This window comes from Macrobrachium rosenbergii, chromosome 42, assembly GCF_040412425.1.
Source record: "Macrobrachium rosenbergii isolate ZJJX-2024 chromosome 42, ASM4041242v1, whole genome shotgun sequence".
Classification (NCBI taxonomy): Eukaryota; Metazoa; Arthropoda; class Malacostraca; order Decapoda; family Palaemonidae; genus Macrobrachium; species Macrobrachium rosenbergii.
In genome coordinates, this window is record NC_089782.1 from 28,864,236 (window position 1) to 28,879,235 (window position 15,000).

Here is a 15,000-nt window from a genome sequence, read left to right on the forward strand (position 1 = left end):
TATATATATATATATATATATATATATATATATATATATATATATATTTATATATATTTATATTATATATATATGTATATATATATACACACATACATACAGTACATACATACATACACGTGTATGAGAGAGAGAGAGAGAGAGAGAGAGAGAGAGAGAGAGAGAGAGAGAGAGAGAGAGACAGACAGACAGACAGACAGACAGAGAGAGAGAGAGAGAGGGAGAGAGAGAGGCCAACATATTTGGAGTAAGCAGATGGACAGATCTTTGGAAAGTCTGTCTTCTTGACATCAGCGAGAAAGAAAAGCGTTTAAAATGCTAAAGAGTCTACGTGCGAGAAAAAAAAATAAAGGGAGGAAAACCTACGTAAAATTTTAAAGGTGCCAGAGAGAGAGAGAGAGAGAGAGAGAGAGAGAGAGAAAAAAAATTCTTTTTTATATGGTAAAGATGTCAGAAGTCGGCGGAAAAACTAAAAGGCGGAAAGCGAGAGAGAGAGAGAGAGAGAGAGAGAGAGAGAGAGAGAGAGAGAGAGAGAGAGAGAGAGAGAGAGAGAAATCCCCACCCATTCAGCGCTTCTTTTCAGTGGATTCTGGATAATTAAGAGCTCAGTCATTTGCATATTCAATTAAGGGTTTTGGTATATCTGCAGCGGTATTAATCTAAGCACTCGTGTTAACCGGGAAATGTATTGCCAGATTAAAAAAGGGGGAAAAAATGTATAGCCAGCTAAAGAAAAATTGTTTTGCTTGAATAAATAAAAGCAGTTTATTCTGAGATAAAAAAAAAAAAAAATTAATGTGTTGCAAGATGAGCGGAAGGGAAAAATTCATTAATTTGATTTTTCTTTATTTTTGTGTATATCTTTTTAGTTTATTATTAATTATTTTCCTATTTTTATATGTGTATTGCCATATTATAAAGTCGAAACAAATTGTATACCCAGATAGAGAAACAATGTGTTACAGCAATAAAGAAAAAGCAGTTTATTCAGAGATAAAAAATACATCATGTATTGCAAGATCAGAGGAAGGAAAAATTTATTCCTTGATAATGAATAATGTCCTGCCAGATTAAAAAGTGAAAAGATATAAACAGTTGTATTACCAGAAGAAGATAGAAGAAAAATTTATTCACTGATATAAAAAAATTAGAATTTATTTCCTGAGTATGAAAATAACTTATTTCCTGGGAAGTCAAGTGATGGCTTGTCAGATTAAAAATAAATAGAAAAATATATTCCTTAATGAAAAATTAGGTGTTTGCTAGACAAAAAAAAAGTAATGTATTCCCTGATGATAAAAAAAGTGTTGCGACCTTGAGGGAAAGTAAAAAGGTAATGTATTTATTGGCTAAAAAATAAAAAAAAATTGTATTTGAATGAATAAAAGAAGTACAATTGTCAACGAACTTGTAAATCATATAAGCTTGAATCCCAAGTTTGCACTTTTGTCACTTTTTGATCTCGATTTATTTTTTTTACTTTAACTTGGAAGGATCCAATATAGACTTCAGAAGGAATTGCATTAAATATAATGAGATTTATTTTAAAATTGTACGATAGGCTTTTCTACTCTCTCTCTCTCTCTCTCTCTCTCTCTCTCTCTCTCTCTCTCTCTCTCTCTGTCTCTGTATATATATATATATATATATATATATATATATATATATATATATATATATTTACATTTATATATATTATATATATATATTTATATATGTATATGTATATATATACATATATATATAATGTATGTATACATACATACACATTAATAGATATTAAATAAACGTCTTCATAGACATTGATTTAATATTGAATGCACTTCTACATGTTATACTTGATCAGACACTATTTATAGATAATTTTCAGCCTCTCTGTTTTGTCACTGTTACAATAATCTCATCGTAAATACCTGGCCATCAATTTTGGCGCGTCACTTAATCTGTCGACAGAAGAAAACCAGTTCAGGAAACGATATATAGCCTTTGTTTATTTTACTGCTGACGCTGTTTTTTCCTACTTCTCTGCTGCTGCTACTGCTTTTTGTTACGTTGTAGCTGGTGGTGGTGCTTGTTGTTTGCTAATTTGTTGTTGTTGCTGCTTCTTGTTACTTTATTGTTACTGCTGCCTTTTGTGACTTTGTTTCTACTTATTGTTACTTCGCTGCTGTTGCTGCTTTTTGTGACTTTTTGTTACTTTGCTGCTGCATTTTGTTACTTTGTTTCTGGTTTTTGTTACTTCGCTGCTGTTGCTGCTTTTTGTGACTGTTTCTGCTTTTTTGTTACTTCGGTGCTGTTACTGGTTTTTGTGACCTTGTTTCTGCTTTTTGTTACTTCGCTGCTGCGGCTGCTTTTTGTGACCATGTTTCTGCTTTTTGTTACTTCGCTGCTGTTGCTGCTTTTTGTGACCTTGTTTCCGCTTTTTGTTACTTGGCTGGTGCTGGTGCATTTTGTTACTTTGTTGTTGCTTTTTGTTACTTCGCTGGTGTAGCTGCTTTTTGTGACTGCTTCTGCTTTTTTGTTACTACGCAGGTGCTGCTGCTTTTTGTGACTGTTGCTGCTTGTTACTTCGCTGCTGTTGCTGCTTTTTGTGACCTTGTTTCTGCTTTTTGTTACTCGGCTGATGCTGCTGCATTTTGTTCCTTTGTTGCTGCTTTTTGTTACTTCGCTGGTGTTGCTGCTTTTTGCGACTGTTTCTGCTTTTTGTGACTGCTTCTGCTTTTTGTTATTTCGCTGGTGTTGCTGCTTTTTGTGACTGTTTCTGCTTTTTGTTACTTCGCTGGTGTTGTTACTTTTTGCGACTGTTTCTGCTTTTTGTGACTGTTTCTGCTTTTTGTTACTTCGCTGGTGTTGCTGCTTTTTGTGACTGTTTCTGCTTTTTGTTACTTCGCTGGTGTTGCTGCTTTTTGTGACTGTTTCTGCTTTTTGTTACTTCGCTGGTGTTGTTACTTTTTGCGACTGTTTCTGCTTTTTGTGACTGTTTCTGCTTTTTGTTACTTCGCTGGTGTTGCTGCTTTTGTGGCTGTTTCTGCTTTTGTTACTTCGCTGGTGTTGCTGCTTTTGTGACTGTTTCTGCTTTTTGTTACTTCGCTGGTGTTGTTACTTTTTGCGACTGTTTCTGCTTTTTGTGACTGTTTCTGCTTTTTGTTACTTCGCTGGTGTTGTTGCTTTTTGTGACTGTTTCTGCTTTTTGTTACTTCGCTGGTGTTGCTGCTTTTTGTGGCTGTTTCTGCTTTTTGTTACTTCGCTGGTGCTGCTGCTTTTTGTTACTTCGCTGGTGTTGCTGCTTTTTGCGACTGTTTCTGTTTTTTGTGACTTTCTGCTTTTTGTTACTTCGCTGGTGCTGCTGCTTTTTGCGACTGTTTCTGCTTTTTGTGACTGTTTCTGCTTTTTGTTACTTCGCTGGTGTTGCTGCTTTTTGTGACTGTTTCTGCTTTTTGTTACTTGCTGGTGTTGCTGCTTTTTGTGGCTGTTTCTGCTTTTTGTTACTTCGCTGATGCTGCTGCTTGTTACTTCGCTGCTGTTGCTGCTTTTTGGGATCTTGTTTCTGTTTTTAGTTACTTTGCTGGCGCTGCTGCTCTTTGTGACTTTATTGCTGCCTTTTGTTACTTCGCTGCTGTTGCTGCATTTTGTTACTGTGTTTCCTTTTTGTTACTTCACTGGTGTTGCTGCTTTTTGTGACTTTGTTTCTACTTTTTGTTACTCCGCCGCTGTTGCTGCTTTTTGTGACTTTGTTTCTACTTATTGTTACTCCGCCGCCGTTGCTACTTTTTGTGGCTTTGTTTCTGCTTTTTGTTACTTTTCTGCTGCTGTTTTTTGTGACTTTGTTGCTGCTTTTGTTACTTTGCTGCGGCTGCTGCTTTTTTGTGATATTGTTGCTGCTTTTTGTTACTTTGCTGCTGCTGCTTTTTGTTACTTTGCTGCTGCTGCTTTCTGTGTACTTTGCTGCTGCTGCTTTTTGTGACTTTGTTGCTGCTTTTTGTGACTTTGCTGCTGCTGCTGCTTTTGTGACTTTGTTGCTGCTTTTTGTTACTTTGTTGTTGCTGCTGCTGCTGCTTTTTGTGACTTTGTTGCTGCCTTTTGTTACCTCGCTGCTGCTGCTGCTGCTGCCCGACTACCCCCATCGGCTTTGAGAAATATCCTAAATAACATTTTCGAAGCCGTCGTAGCAGGGTCAGTCGCACTCTGCGCTCTTGTTGATTGATGAGAGAGAGAGAGAGAGAGAGAGAGAGAGAGAGAGAGAGAGAGGTGAGGAGGGGGGAGGCATCATGTGGGGATTGGCTTGAGGTTGGGATGTACAAAAAACGAAAGTGATGGCGTTTCGACTGCCATTGCTTTCTCAACTGCCTTTTAAATTTATTTTTTTTTATTTCAGCTTTTGTTAGGGAATGGATGATTTATAAGGCATTATATATATATATATATATATATATATATATATATATATATATATATATATATATATTGTATATGCGTGCGTGGGCGCTATATGTATACATGATACGTGGAATGTGAAAAAACTGGCTGGTTTTGCCTTTATAATCAGGATAAAAAGACGAAACTAGTCAGGATTCACCCTCAATATTTTCCTTTTTCGGGTGGTACATTTGCATATATAAATCAAGAGTCTGTGTGATCATATTCTTATATATATATATATATATATATATATATATATATATATATATATATATATATACAGTATATATATATATATATATATATATATATATATATATATATATATATATATACAGTATATATATATATATATATATATATATATATATATATATATATAATCTGTTATAAGCAGTATGTTTACAAATGGTGTATGTTGTGTGCATGTGAACATAATTGCTCAAACATACTTACGTGAGTTTTGTCAAAGTTTCCCCTCTCTGATGAAGCAAGAGAATGCAAGTTCCCCCGAGAGAGAGAGAGAGAGAGAGAGAGAGAGAGAGAGAGAGAGAGAGAGGCGGGCGTGACGTGCCCCACCAAATCGCGTTACATCAAGGGATCCTCGTCAAATGATTTCCCTGGAGGTCCTGCGCTCGCCCAGTTAAGAGAACAGCACAAGCCCTGGGTCGCCTCTGCTTTTGTCTTCCACATCTACTTCCCCAACCTTTATTTATTTATTTATGTATATTTTTATTTATTTATTTTTTTTGTTCCTTTTCGCCATGCAAGTTTGATTACGGCTCATGGACACTCGGTGTTGAAGGGAGGATGGTCAGAGGTTAGGTCCTTTTCGTAGGGGTGGGGGGCGGGGAAGGTTGGTGATAAGTATGCGTGGCAGTTTGTTGAAATCGGCTTATGTGTATTTTAATAATAATAATAATAATAATAATAATAATAATAATAATAATAATAATAATCCTTTTGAATGGTGAGGCTGGAGTTCAGAAGGCATGGGTAGTTAAGGGTCGCCGTTGGACTAGGCATGTGGGTATCTTAATCTTCGTGTAATAATAATAATAATAATAATAATAATAATAATAATAATAATAATAATAATAATAATAATAATAATAATAATTGCTAGGTTCTGAGGTGTTTGTATAGCCTACCGCGTGATTGTTATAATTTTTTAAAATTATTATTTTTAAATATCTTTGAAGTGGTTTCATTGAGACGGACAAATATATGCTGAATGTACTCGTCATTTACCCTATTATTTTTTTTTTCGTAGAGTTTATGTGCTTTTATCATTTTCTTGTATTAAATGTTAAATTGAAATATACATCCTGCATTTTAGATTTTGCGTTTATTTTAGTTTTCTGTACAAGGAAACTATTGTGCCGGCTTTGTCTGTCCGTCCGCACTTTTTTCTGTCCGCACTTTTTCTATCCGCACTTTTGTTCTGTCCGAACCTTTTTCTATCCGCATTTTTTCTGTCCGCCCTCAGATCTTAAAAACTACTGAGGCTAGAGGGCTGCAAATTGGTATGTTGATCATCCACCTCCAATCATCAAGCATACCAAATTGCAGCCCTCTAGCCCCAGTAGTTTTTGTGTTATTTAAAGTTAAAGTTAGCCGTAATCATGCGTCTTGGCAACGATATAGGATAGGCCACCACCGGGCCGTGGTTGAATTTTCATGCGCCACGGCTCATACAGAATTATACCGAGACCACCGAAAGATAGATCTATTTTCGGTGACCTTGATTATACGCTGTACAGAAAACTCGATAGCGCCGAAGAAACTTCGGCGCATTTTTTACTTGTTTATTTTATTTTTGCTTTGTTTTTTGTCAGCTTTTCTTGGTGCAATATGTTGTTTTTTTGCAGTTGATATTTCTGGCAATTTAAATAACATCTATACAACTATTGCTGGATTAAGCTGGGCTACTTGTTTCCAGTTTGATTTGGCTCACCTACCAGTTTACTTTTAAAACGGTGGCTATTTGTATTTGTGTGTGTGTGTATTGGAATTTTTTTTTGTAACACTCGCCTCTGCTGGACCTTGGTTGCTTTGAACGCTGCTGATCTGATGCAACGGGAAAGCTGTGATTATTGTTGATGCGAAATGCGAATAAGAGGCTTAAGTGTTAGTTTCTCCGCTTATTATAGCAATTTTTCTCCACCATACATCGATTTTCCCTTTCTCCGGTAAGTCTTTAGGAGTGAGACAGCAACCCCCACTACCATTTTACCACTGGGTGGACTGGTGGTGAGTACGCCCAGGAACACTGCACCCCCCGTACATGTTATTTTAATCGTTACATGGGAACTGAGGAGGGCAAGAATTGGGCTGCTTCTAAATAAAACGTTTCAGATTTGCCGACTTGAAAATTGGCAAATCTGAACCAGAAAAAGTGCCGTTTTGGCTAATATTTAAATCACAAAACTCCCTGCAAGTTTGGAACCCATGTATTTCAGAAGTAAGCAAGCGTCCGCTAGCGAAATTGCAGTTGTCCCCGCAGTTAAGTCTCTCTCTCTCTCTCTCTCTCTCTCTCTCTCTCTCTCTCTCTCTCTCTGGATACTGACTGCATTGCTCTTTCTTTGTGGTCTACCTGTAACTAGCCTCGATCACCGCTGCCGGCTGCAGGGCTTAAATGAATTCACTGTACTTAAAGAATACTTGTCGACCTTCGGTGTAGCCGAAACAGTTCTCTCTCCCCCGCTTGGAGCGCGCACGCACGCGTAAAGTGACTTTTATTTTACCGATGTGCATGCCTTGGTTTTTCTACAGAGAGAGAGAGAGAGAGTAGAAATATTTTTTGTTAGGGGCCTTTAGACGGTATTAGTTAGTATTGGTTAGTGTCGTGGCATGCCACTCAGATGTCGCGGGTTTGCGTTTCCCCCCCAGGTCTTATGAAAAATCACTGGCTCTGTATCATGATCAGTTACTGCTGCGGTGTGGGGTCTGCGGTGGGAGGTTGAAACCAACATTCTTTGGAAGCTTGAATTTCAAGTCAGTGGCCCCTTTGGTGTGCTGGTTCCATGTGAATAGGGTTAACTTACTGAAATAATAATAATAATAATAATAATAATAATAATAATAATAATAATAATAACAACAACAACAAAAAATATGTTCACCTACTGGAATAATAATAATAATAATAATAATAATAATAATAATAATAATAATAATAATAATAATAATAATAATAATAATAATTTGTTTCTCAGCTAACTTCAATTCTCTGCAGTTGACAAACAACCAGGTACGTAATTCAGTGCTTAGTTCATCATCTTTCACTCGTGAGGCGAGTGTCCTAAGCAATAGACTACAAGGCATACTACTCAGAGGACCGCGTTGCAAAGTTCAAATGTAAAATACCTTGAGGAAAAATTAAGTAGAGAATAAATGCTATCCGATTAGCCTACGTCTATTAAAACACTTAAGATAACATGAGATTTTAAGTCCTTATATATATATATATATATATATATATATATATATATATATATATATATATATATATATATATATATATATAAAGAAAGAAAGAGAGAGAGAGAGAGAGAGAGAGAGAGAGAGAGAGAGAGAGAGAGAGAGAGAGAGAGGTATATATACTTATGTATAAATGTGTGTATATATAATATACTGTATATCCATTATATATATAGTTATATATGTATATATATATATATATTTAAAGAGAAAAATGTGTTTCCCAAAAAGTTTCTCCCTCTGATAAAATAGAATTTTTTCGTCTGGCGAGTTCGCATTTAGGCGCGTGTGGACCTAAAGAGACCTTGCGGAGTGATGTTGGTATAGGATTGTCTTCTAAATATCAATTTGCCTAAGTGAAACGCAAGCCTTTTTTTTTTTTTTTTTCGCAGACCACAAGATACTCAGACTTTCTTTAATTCTTTTTTTTTTTTTTACAGTGAATTTAATGTCAGTGTAATTTGTTCTCGTTTGTTATCTTTGTGGTATTTTTATTTTATGTTTTATACGAAAAATTATGTATGTTTGCCTGTACGTAATAAATATGATTATATATGTATATATATATATATATATATATATATATATATATATATATATATATATATGTATATTATATATATATTATATATATATGTATATATATGTGTATGTTTATTTATAATTATATATATATATATACATATATATATGTATGTATATTATATTATATATTTATTTATATATATATATATGTGTATATATACATACATACATACATAAATATTAAGCCACAAATACCCCTTATTTCGAATTCACTTTATATGGAAAATGACTTACACATTAAAGAAATTATATGTGATAAGCCAACCTGACCTGGTCGCGATTCCAACCCATGCCTTTTGCTTTTGATGTAAAGGCAGGCAGTGGACTTATCCAGTATGCTAATCTGGGCTGGGCCAAATGTCCTTGACATATATAAATTCCTTTTGGGTGCAAGTTATTCCCAAGGTAAAGTGGATTTAGTGGAAATATAAAAAGTCACGTTTTAATCAATATTATTTATACACACACACATATATATATATTCTGTATATATATATATATATATATATATATATATATATATATATATATATATATATATACACATACATATATATATGTATGTATATATACATACATATATATAATATATATATACAGTATATATATATATGTATGTATATATACATACATACATACATATATATATACAGTATATATACAGTATATGTATATATATATTTATAATAGAATTCATACATTTATGAAATGCATGTGTGTGTGTGTTTGTGTACAGTTGCTTGGACTTTCTAACAAACACACACACACACACACACACACGTCTCTGTACTCGTATTTTGGTACTGGAAGCTAAATATAAAATAATAATGCCTGGCTACCCCCAGACAGTATCGATTCAAGTGTCAGACAGTTTGTTTTGCTGTTAAGTCTGTGAATTTTAATTAACTCTAAAAATACTTATTCATTCCGGGCGAAGTGAGTCTCGTCTCTTGTATTCATTTCTCTTTGTCTCGGATTTTAATTCTCTTGTTTCTGTTTTGATTTATTTTCTTTTTCCTCAAAGTGTATTTATTTTACAATTTCACTTTTTTTTGTCTTGTTTCAGGGACGTTGAGTTTTGTTTAATTTTCATTCTCTCTCTCTCTCTCTCTCTCTCTCTCTCTCTCTCTCTCTCTCTCTCTCTCTCTCTCTCTCTTTACAAATTGGGTTCATGCGCCAAAACTCAAATTGGATACTTGAGAATCTCTCTCTCTCTCTCTCTCTCTCTCTCTCTCTCTCTCTCTCTCTCTCTCTCTCTCTCTTGTCTCTCAATTTGACTGATGTATCAAACCCAAATTGGATACTTGAGAATCTCTCTCTCTCTCTCTCTCTCTCTCTCTCTCTCTCTCTCTCTCTCTCTCTCTCTCATTGTAAATTTGACTGATGTATCAAACCCAAATTGGATACTTGAGAATCTCTCTCTCTCTCTCTCTCTCTCTCTCTCTCTCTCTCTCTCTCTCTCTCTCTCTCTCTCTCTCTCGTTATAAATTGGGTTGATGCGCCAAAACCCAAACTGAATACTTGAGAAAATCGCTCTCTCTCTCTCTCTCTCTCTCTCTCTCTCTCTCTCTCTCTCTCTCTCTTTTTTTTACTCGGGCGAGGAGAGAACGGCTTGGGCGCTTTTCCTAAATTCCAGTAAAGTTCTGTTGAAGTATGTAGTAGTAAACATTGTGCCTGGTTGTTCATCGACTGGTGTGGGTCTCGGCTTGGGGTGGATAGGTAAGGAAAGAAGGTCGTGAGGAAATAGACAAATATTAGTGCAATGTGTTAATTGTTTACTGATATCTTTTCTTAGTTTGTCAAAATTCTTGTTCACTTATGAACGTCAGAATTTAAGTCCTCTGTAGGCTCCTCCCCCCACCTACATCTGTTAGCTTCCCCACTCTCATGCCCTCATGTTACCTTCCAGCAGCCCCCCTCCCCTCCCCATGTCATGTCACTGTCCAACGCCCCTTCCCTCCTCTTCCCCTCTCATGTCCTCATGTCACTCTCCAACACCCCTCCCCTTCCCTTCCCCTCCAATGTCATGTCACCCTGCAACGCCCCTTCCCTCCCCTTCCCTTCCCATCCCATGTCCTCATGTCACCCTCCAACACCCCTTCCCTCCCCCCCTACCCCTCCCCTCCCCCTCCCATGTTGTAATATCACTCTCCAGCACCCTTCCTCTCCCCTCCCCCTCCCATGTCATGTCACCTTCCAACATCCCTTCCACCTCTTCCCTCCCCTTCTTTCCCCCTCCCTTGCCCTCATGTCTCTCTCCAACACCCCTCCCCTCCCCTCCTCCTTCCATGCCCTCATGTCACCCTCCAACATCCCTCCCCTCCCCCTCCCCCATATCCTCATGTCGGTCGCTCTCCAGCACCCCTCCCCTCCCATGTCCCATGCCCTCGTGTCACTTTCCACTACCCCTCCCCCCTCCCCCCCTCCCCCCTCCCCTCCCCTCCCCTCCTCCTCTAACACCTCACGGAGGGCGGCTGGATAGTCCAGCGATTCATGTAACCCTCCAACCCCCTCCCTCTCTCCCTCCCCAACTCCTCACAAGGGGAAGGGAACTGGGGGAGGGGTGGGGGACAGCATAGCCCAGGGATTGCGCATGTATCATTCAGAGGCCATTTCATCGCGAGCCGTATGATTCAAGACTAAAATGATGGCAATATCCTTCATTGCAATCTGTCTATTACTTTTATGGAAAACACGGCGAGCGAATTCCATCACTGCGCTGCTGCTGCAGTGCTAGCCGTTGTCCCCTCCCCTTTCCCCACCCTCCTCCTCCTCCTCCTCCCGCTGGAGTCAAAACTCCACCCCCTACTCGTTTTCTAACATGTTTAATTTTCTTTCCTTTCCACTTCAGCTCTTCTTTAACTCTTGCGTGTTCCCTTTCGCCCCCTACCCCTTCCCCTCCCCCTATTCACGCCAGGAATTACCCCTCTCCCCCCGCCGGAGTCAAAAATCCACTTCCCTCCTCACCACCTTTCTCCCATCTTTTACTTTCTTTTCTTTCCACTTCGGTTCTGCCTTAACTCTTGCGTCTCTTCCCCTACCATTTTCCTGCCCCCTTCCCCTCCTCAATATCTTCCTTTTAACCTTCCCTCCCCCAAATCTCTTCCCTTTAACCTCCCCTCCCCAAATCTCTTCCCTTTAATCTCCCCCCCCCAAATCTCTTCCTTTAATCTCCCCTCCCCAAATCTCTTCCCTTTAATCTGCCCCTCCCCCAAATCTCTTTCCTTTAATCCCTCTTTCTCTATGTCTTCTTTCTTGTTTCCCCTCCCAACTCCCTTTCCCTTTAACCTACCCCTTCTCTAGTGCCTTCTTCCCTCTTCTTCCTTACCTCCAGTCTCCTCTCTCTCTCTCTCTCTCTCTCTCTCTCTCTCTCTCTCTCTCTCTCTCTCTCTCTCCCCGCTTGCAAAATGCAAAAGCATAATTGGTTTCGCTTGGAAGCTGCATTTTAAAACAGCCGTAACTGGCCGTATCAAGTTCCGAATGGACAACTCCTGAGTTTCCCCCCCATAAGCTTTTAAACCATTTTTGGGTTGCTTTTATTTTTCTTTTTTCAGGCCCTGAATTTTTTTTTTTTTTTGGGGTTGTCGGTGGTTGTAACCGCAAAATCATGTTTTTCGTGGTATTTTTTTCCGTCTTTTTTATTTTGAAAGCGTCTGCGTCAAATTTTGTATTCTGTAATGTCGAATCGTTTTGCATTCTGTACTGATTGGAGATTGGTAGATTTCGAAGTACGTTTTGGTTCTCTGGTTTTGAATCATCTTCAATTATTTTGTATCAAAAATTTTTTCTTTGGGGGCTGTAACCGCAAAATAATATTTTTAGAGGGAATTTCTTTTTATTTTGAAGTTGTCTTTATCATATCATTATATACTCTGTAATGTCCAATCATTTTGTAATCTGTAATGGCTGTGATTTGTATATTTCTTAAGTATATTATGGTTCTCTCTTTTAAAATCACACACCTTAAGTATTTTCTGTTCAACAGTGATCACAGGGAAATATTTTTCAAAGCAGTACTTTTTCTCTTTTAAATTTTTAAAATCATCCTTGTGTATTTTTTGTATTCTACAATGACCACAGAATCGTATTTATTTAAGCAGTACCTTTTTTCATTGATAAATATATTTAAAATCATCTTTAAGTATTTTGTATTCTACAATGACCGCAGAATCATATTTTCTAAAGAAGTACTTTTTTCCTCTTTAAATGTTTCAAGATTTTCTTCTCTTAAAGTATTTTGCATTCTACAATGACCGCAGAATCGTTTTTTCTAAGAATTACTTTTTTCCTCTTTAAATATTTCAAGATTTTCTTCTCTTAAAGTATATTGTATTCTGCGATGAATATATATATATATATATATATATATATATATATATATATATATATATATATATATATATATATATATATATATATATATGTATATATATATATATATATATATATATATATATATATATATATATATATATATTCATAATACTGAAACCTTGACTTTAAAACCACTTTTTACTCGCACGACCACAAAATCCTAAAAAATTTTTCCAGGCATTTTTCGGCCCTTTCCATAACATTACTGGGATTCCTCCATTTTTTATTTTTAAGCTTCAACCACAAAACCACTTTTTTCCTCTATCGTAACTTTTTATGACTTGTGGACAATGCAACGACACATAATTCTCATGGAAAAAGTAAGAAAAGTTTATCATTTTTTCATCGCACTTAATGAGGCATGATTTTTTTTAATCGTTCCCAAACGCGAACATTTGTTTTAACAATTTTTTTTAAGTTCGTACGCGATTGGTCATTTTGCCGCGACCACAAAACTGCACAGTTTTTTTTTTAAAGTAAAATGAAAACATTCTCCGTTTATGCTGGACTAATAATACGCCGAGGTGTTGAAAGTTAGACATTTTTTTTTTTAATAGTTTTTTAAAGCAAGTTCATGGTGTGATTTTCCCAACAAAAAAAGAAAAAAAAAAAGAGAAAAAGTTGTCGTGTTTCGTCATAACTTTTAAATCACCAGGGCGAAGTCTTTTAGCCTCATTTTTCGTGGGTCAGTTTTTCTGAAAGATTTTTTTTAATGTATTTTTTTCCCGTAGGGTGGTAGTGCCGTCAGCACATCTCACGCGGTGCACTGTAGGCATTACTGAAAGTTCTTTGCAACGTCCCTTCGGCCCCTAACTGCAACCCTTTCCGTTCCTTTTTACTGTATCTCCATTCGTATTCTCTCTCTTCTAGATGCCTTCGTCCTGTTACACATTCAAAACCTCCTTTATACTCAGTTTCCCCTTCAGCGCTGAATGACCACGTGGGTCCCAGCTCGTGGCCTTTGGTCTAAATTTTATATTTCATTCCATTTCATATATTTCTTTTAAGTTTATCTTTTTTTTTTTTGCTTTTGCTTGAATTTCCTTGTGTTATGTCTTTTTATCATAGTCATCACATTCTTCCCACTTTTGGCTGTATTTGATTTTTTTATTTTTTACTCTGTAATTTTTGTGTTCCATTTGTATTTTCCTGTTATGAATTTTACGTTTTTATTGCCGCTTGCTATGCTAGTTATTATCCTTTATAGATATTCGTTAATACATTTTTACCTTGCGATGTATCTGTAGTATGGTAGTATATTAATATATATATATATTTTTATATTAATATATTTGTTATTGGGTTATAACGTGGATGAATTATCATAACTAGACACTAAAACATCATCTTTCTTTTTAATCCCCTCGTTTTAGCTTTCTGTAAAAGAAAACTATTGTTCCGGCTTTGTCTGTCCGTCCGCACTTTTTCTGTCCGCCCTCAGATCTTAGAAACTGCTGAGTCTAGAGGGCTGCAAATTGCTATGTTGATCATCCACCCTCCAGTCATCAGACATACCAAATTACAGCCCTCTAGCCTCAGTAGTTTTTATTTATTTAAGGTTCAGTTTAGCCATAATCGTGCGTCTGGCAACGGTATAGTAAGGCCACCACCGGGACGTGGTAAAGTTTCATGGGGCGCGGCTCATACAGCATTATACCGAGACCACCGAAAGATAGATCTTATTTTCAGTGGCATTGATTATACGCTGTACAGAAAACTCGATTGTGCCGAAGAAACTTCGGCGTATTTTTCACTTGCTTCATTTAGTCGTACCCTTCATTCCCCATGTCATAAGAATGCACCCGGCATGCCCCTTGCATGTCTTGGAAATTCGACCTTCAGCCTCACTCCCTTAATAATAGCATTAAACCTTCATTCCATGAAATTCAACTTTGCCCCAAAATGTCTTAAAAATTTAATCTTTTCCAGCTATATGTCATAAAAGAAACGAGAAACAAGTTTCCCCTGTTCATGTCATAAAATTCAGCTTTCCTTACCCACGACCCTTTTCATGGCTTAAAATTAAAACTTTCTCTCTCTCTCTCTCTCTCTCTCTCTCTCTCTCTCTCTCTCTCTCTCTCTCTCATAAAAGCATTAGGGCAATGATGTTTGAAACTTCATCTTGCGGGTTTCCATAAA

General features: G+C 36.8%; 1 protein-coding gene across 1 annotated transcript; it reads right to left on the reverse strand.

Annotated features, from left to right (window-relative positions):
• Positions 1-2,235: 2,235 nt before the first annotated feature.
• LOC136827773 (micronuclear linker histone polyprotein-like) lies at positions 2,236-4,124 on the reverse strand. The gene is made up of 3 exons (XM_067085233.1): positions 3,844-4,124; positions 3,152-3,622; positions 2,236-2,899 (listed from the first exon to the last, which is right to left on the reverse strand). The coding sequence occupies exons 1-3, from the start codon at positions 4,122-4,124 to the stop codon at positions 2,236-2,238; spliced, it is 1,416 nt and encodes a 471-aa protein (XP_066941334.1).
• Between the last annotated feature and the right edge of the window lie 10,876 nt (positions 4,125-15,000).

Bases quoted from the DNA above. Each gene is read 5' to 3' on its own strand.
- LOC136827773 (XM_067085233.1), bottom strand. From the start codon at position 4,124: ATGGGGGTAGTCGGGCAGCAGCAGCAGCAGCAGCGAGGTAACAAAAGG. The intron at 3,623-3,843 runs GTAACAAAAGCA...AACAAAATGCAG, and splicing joins AAAGCAGCAGCCGCAGCAAA to CAACAGCAGCGAAGTAACAA. The intron at 2,900-3,151 runs GTAACAAAAAGC...CACAAAAAGCAG, and splicing joins AAAGCAACAACACCAGCGAA to CAACACCAGCGAAGTAACAA.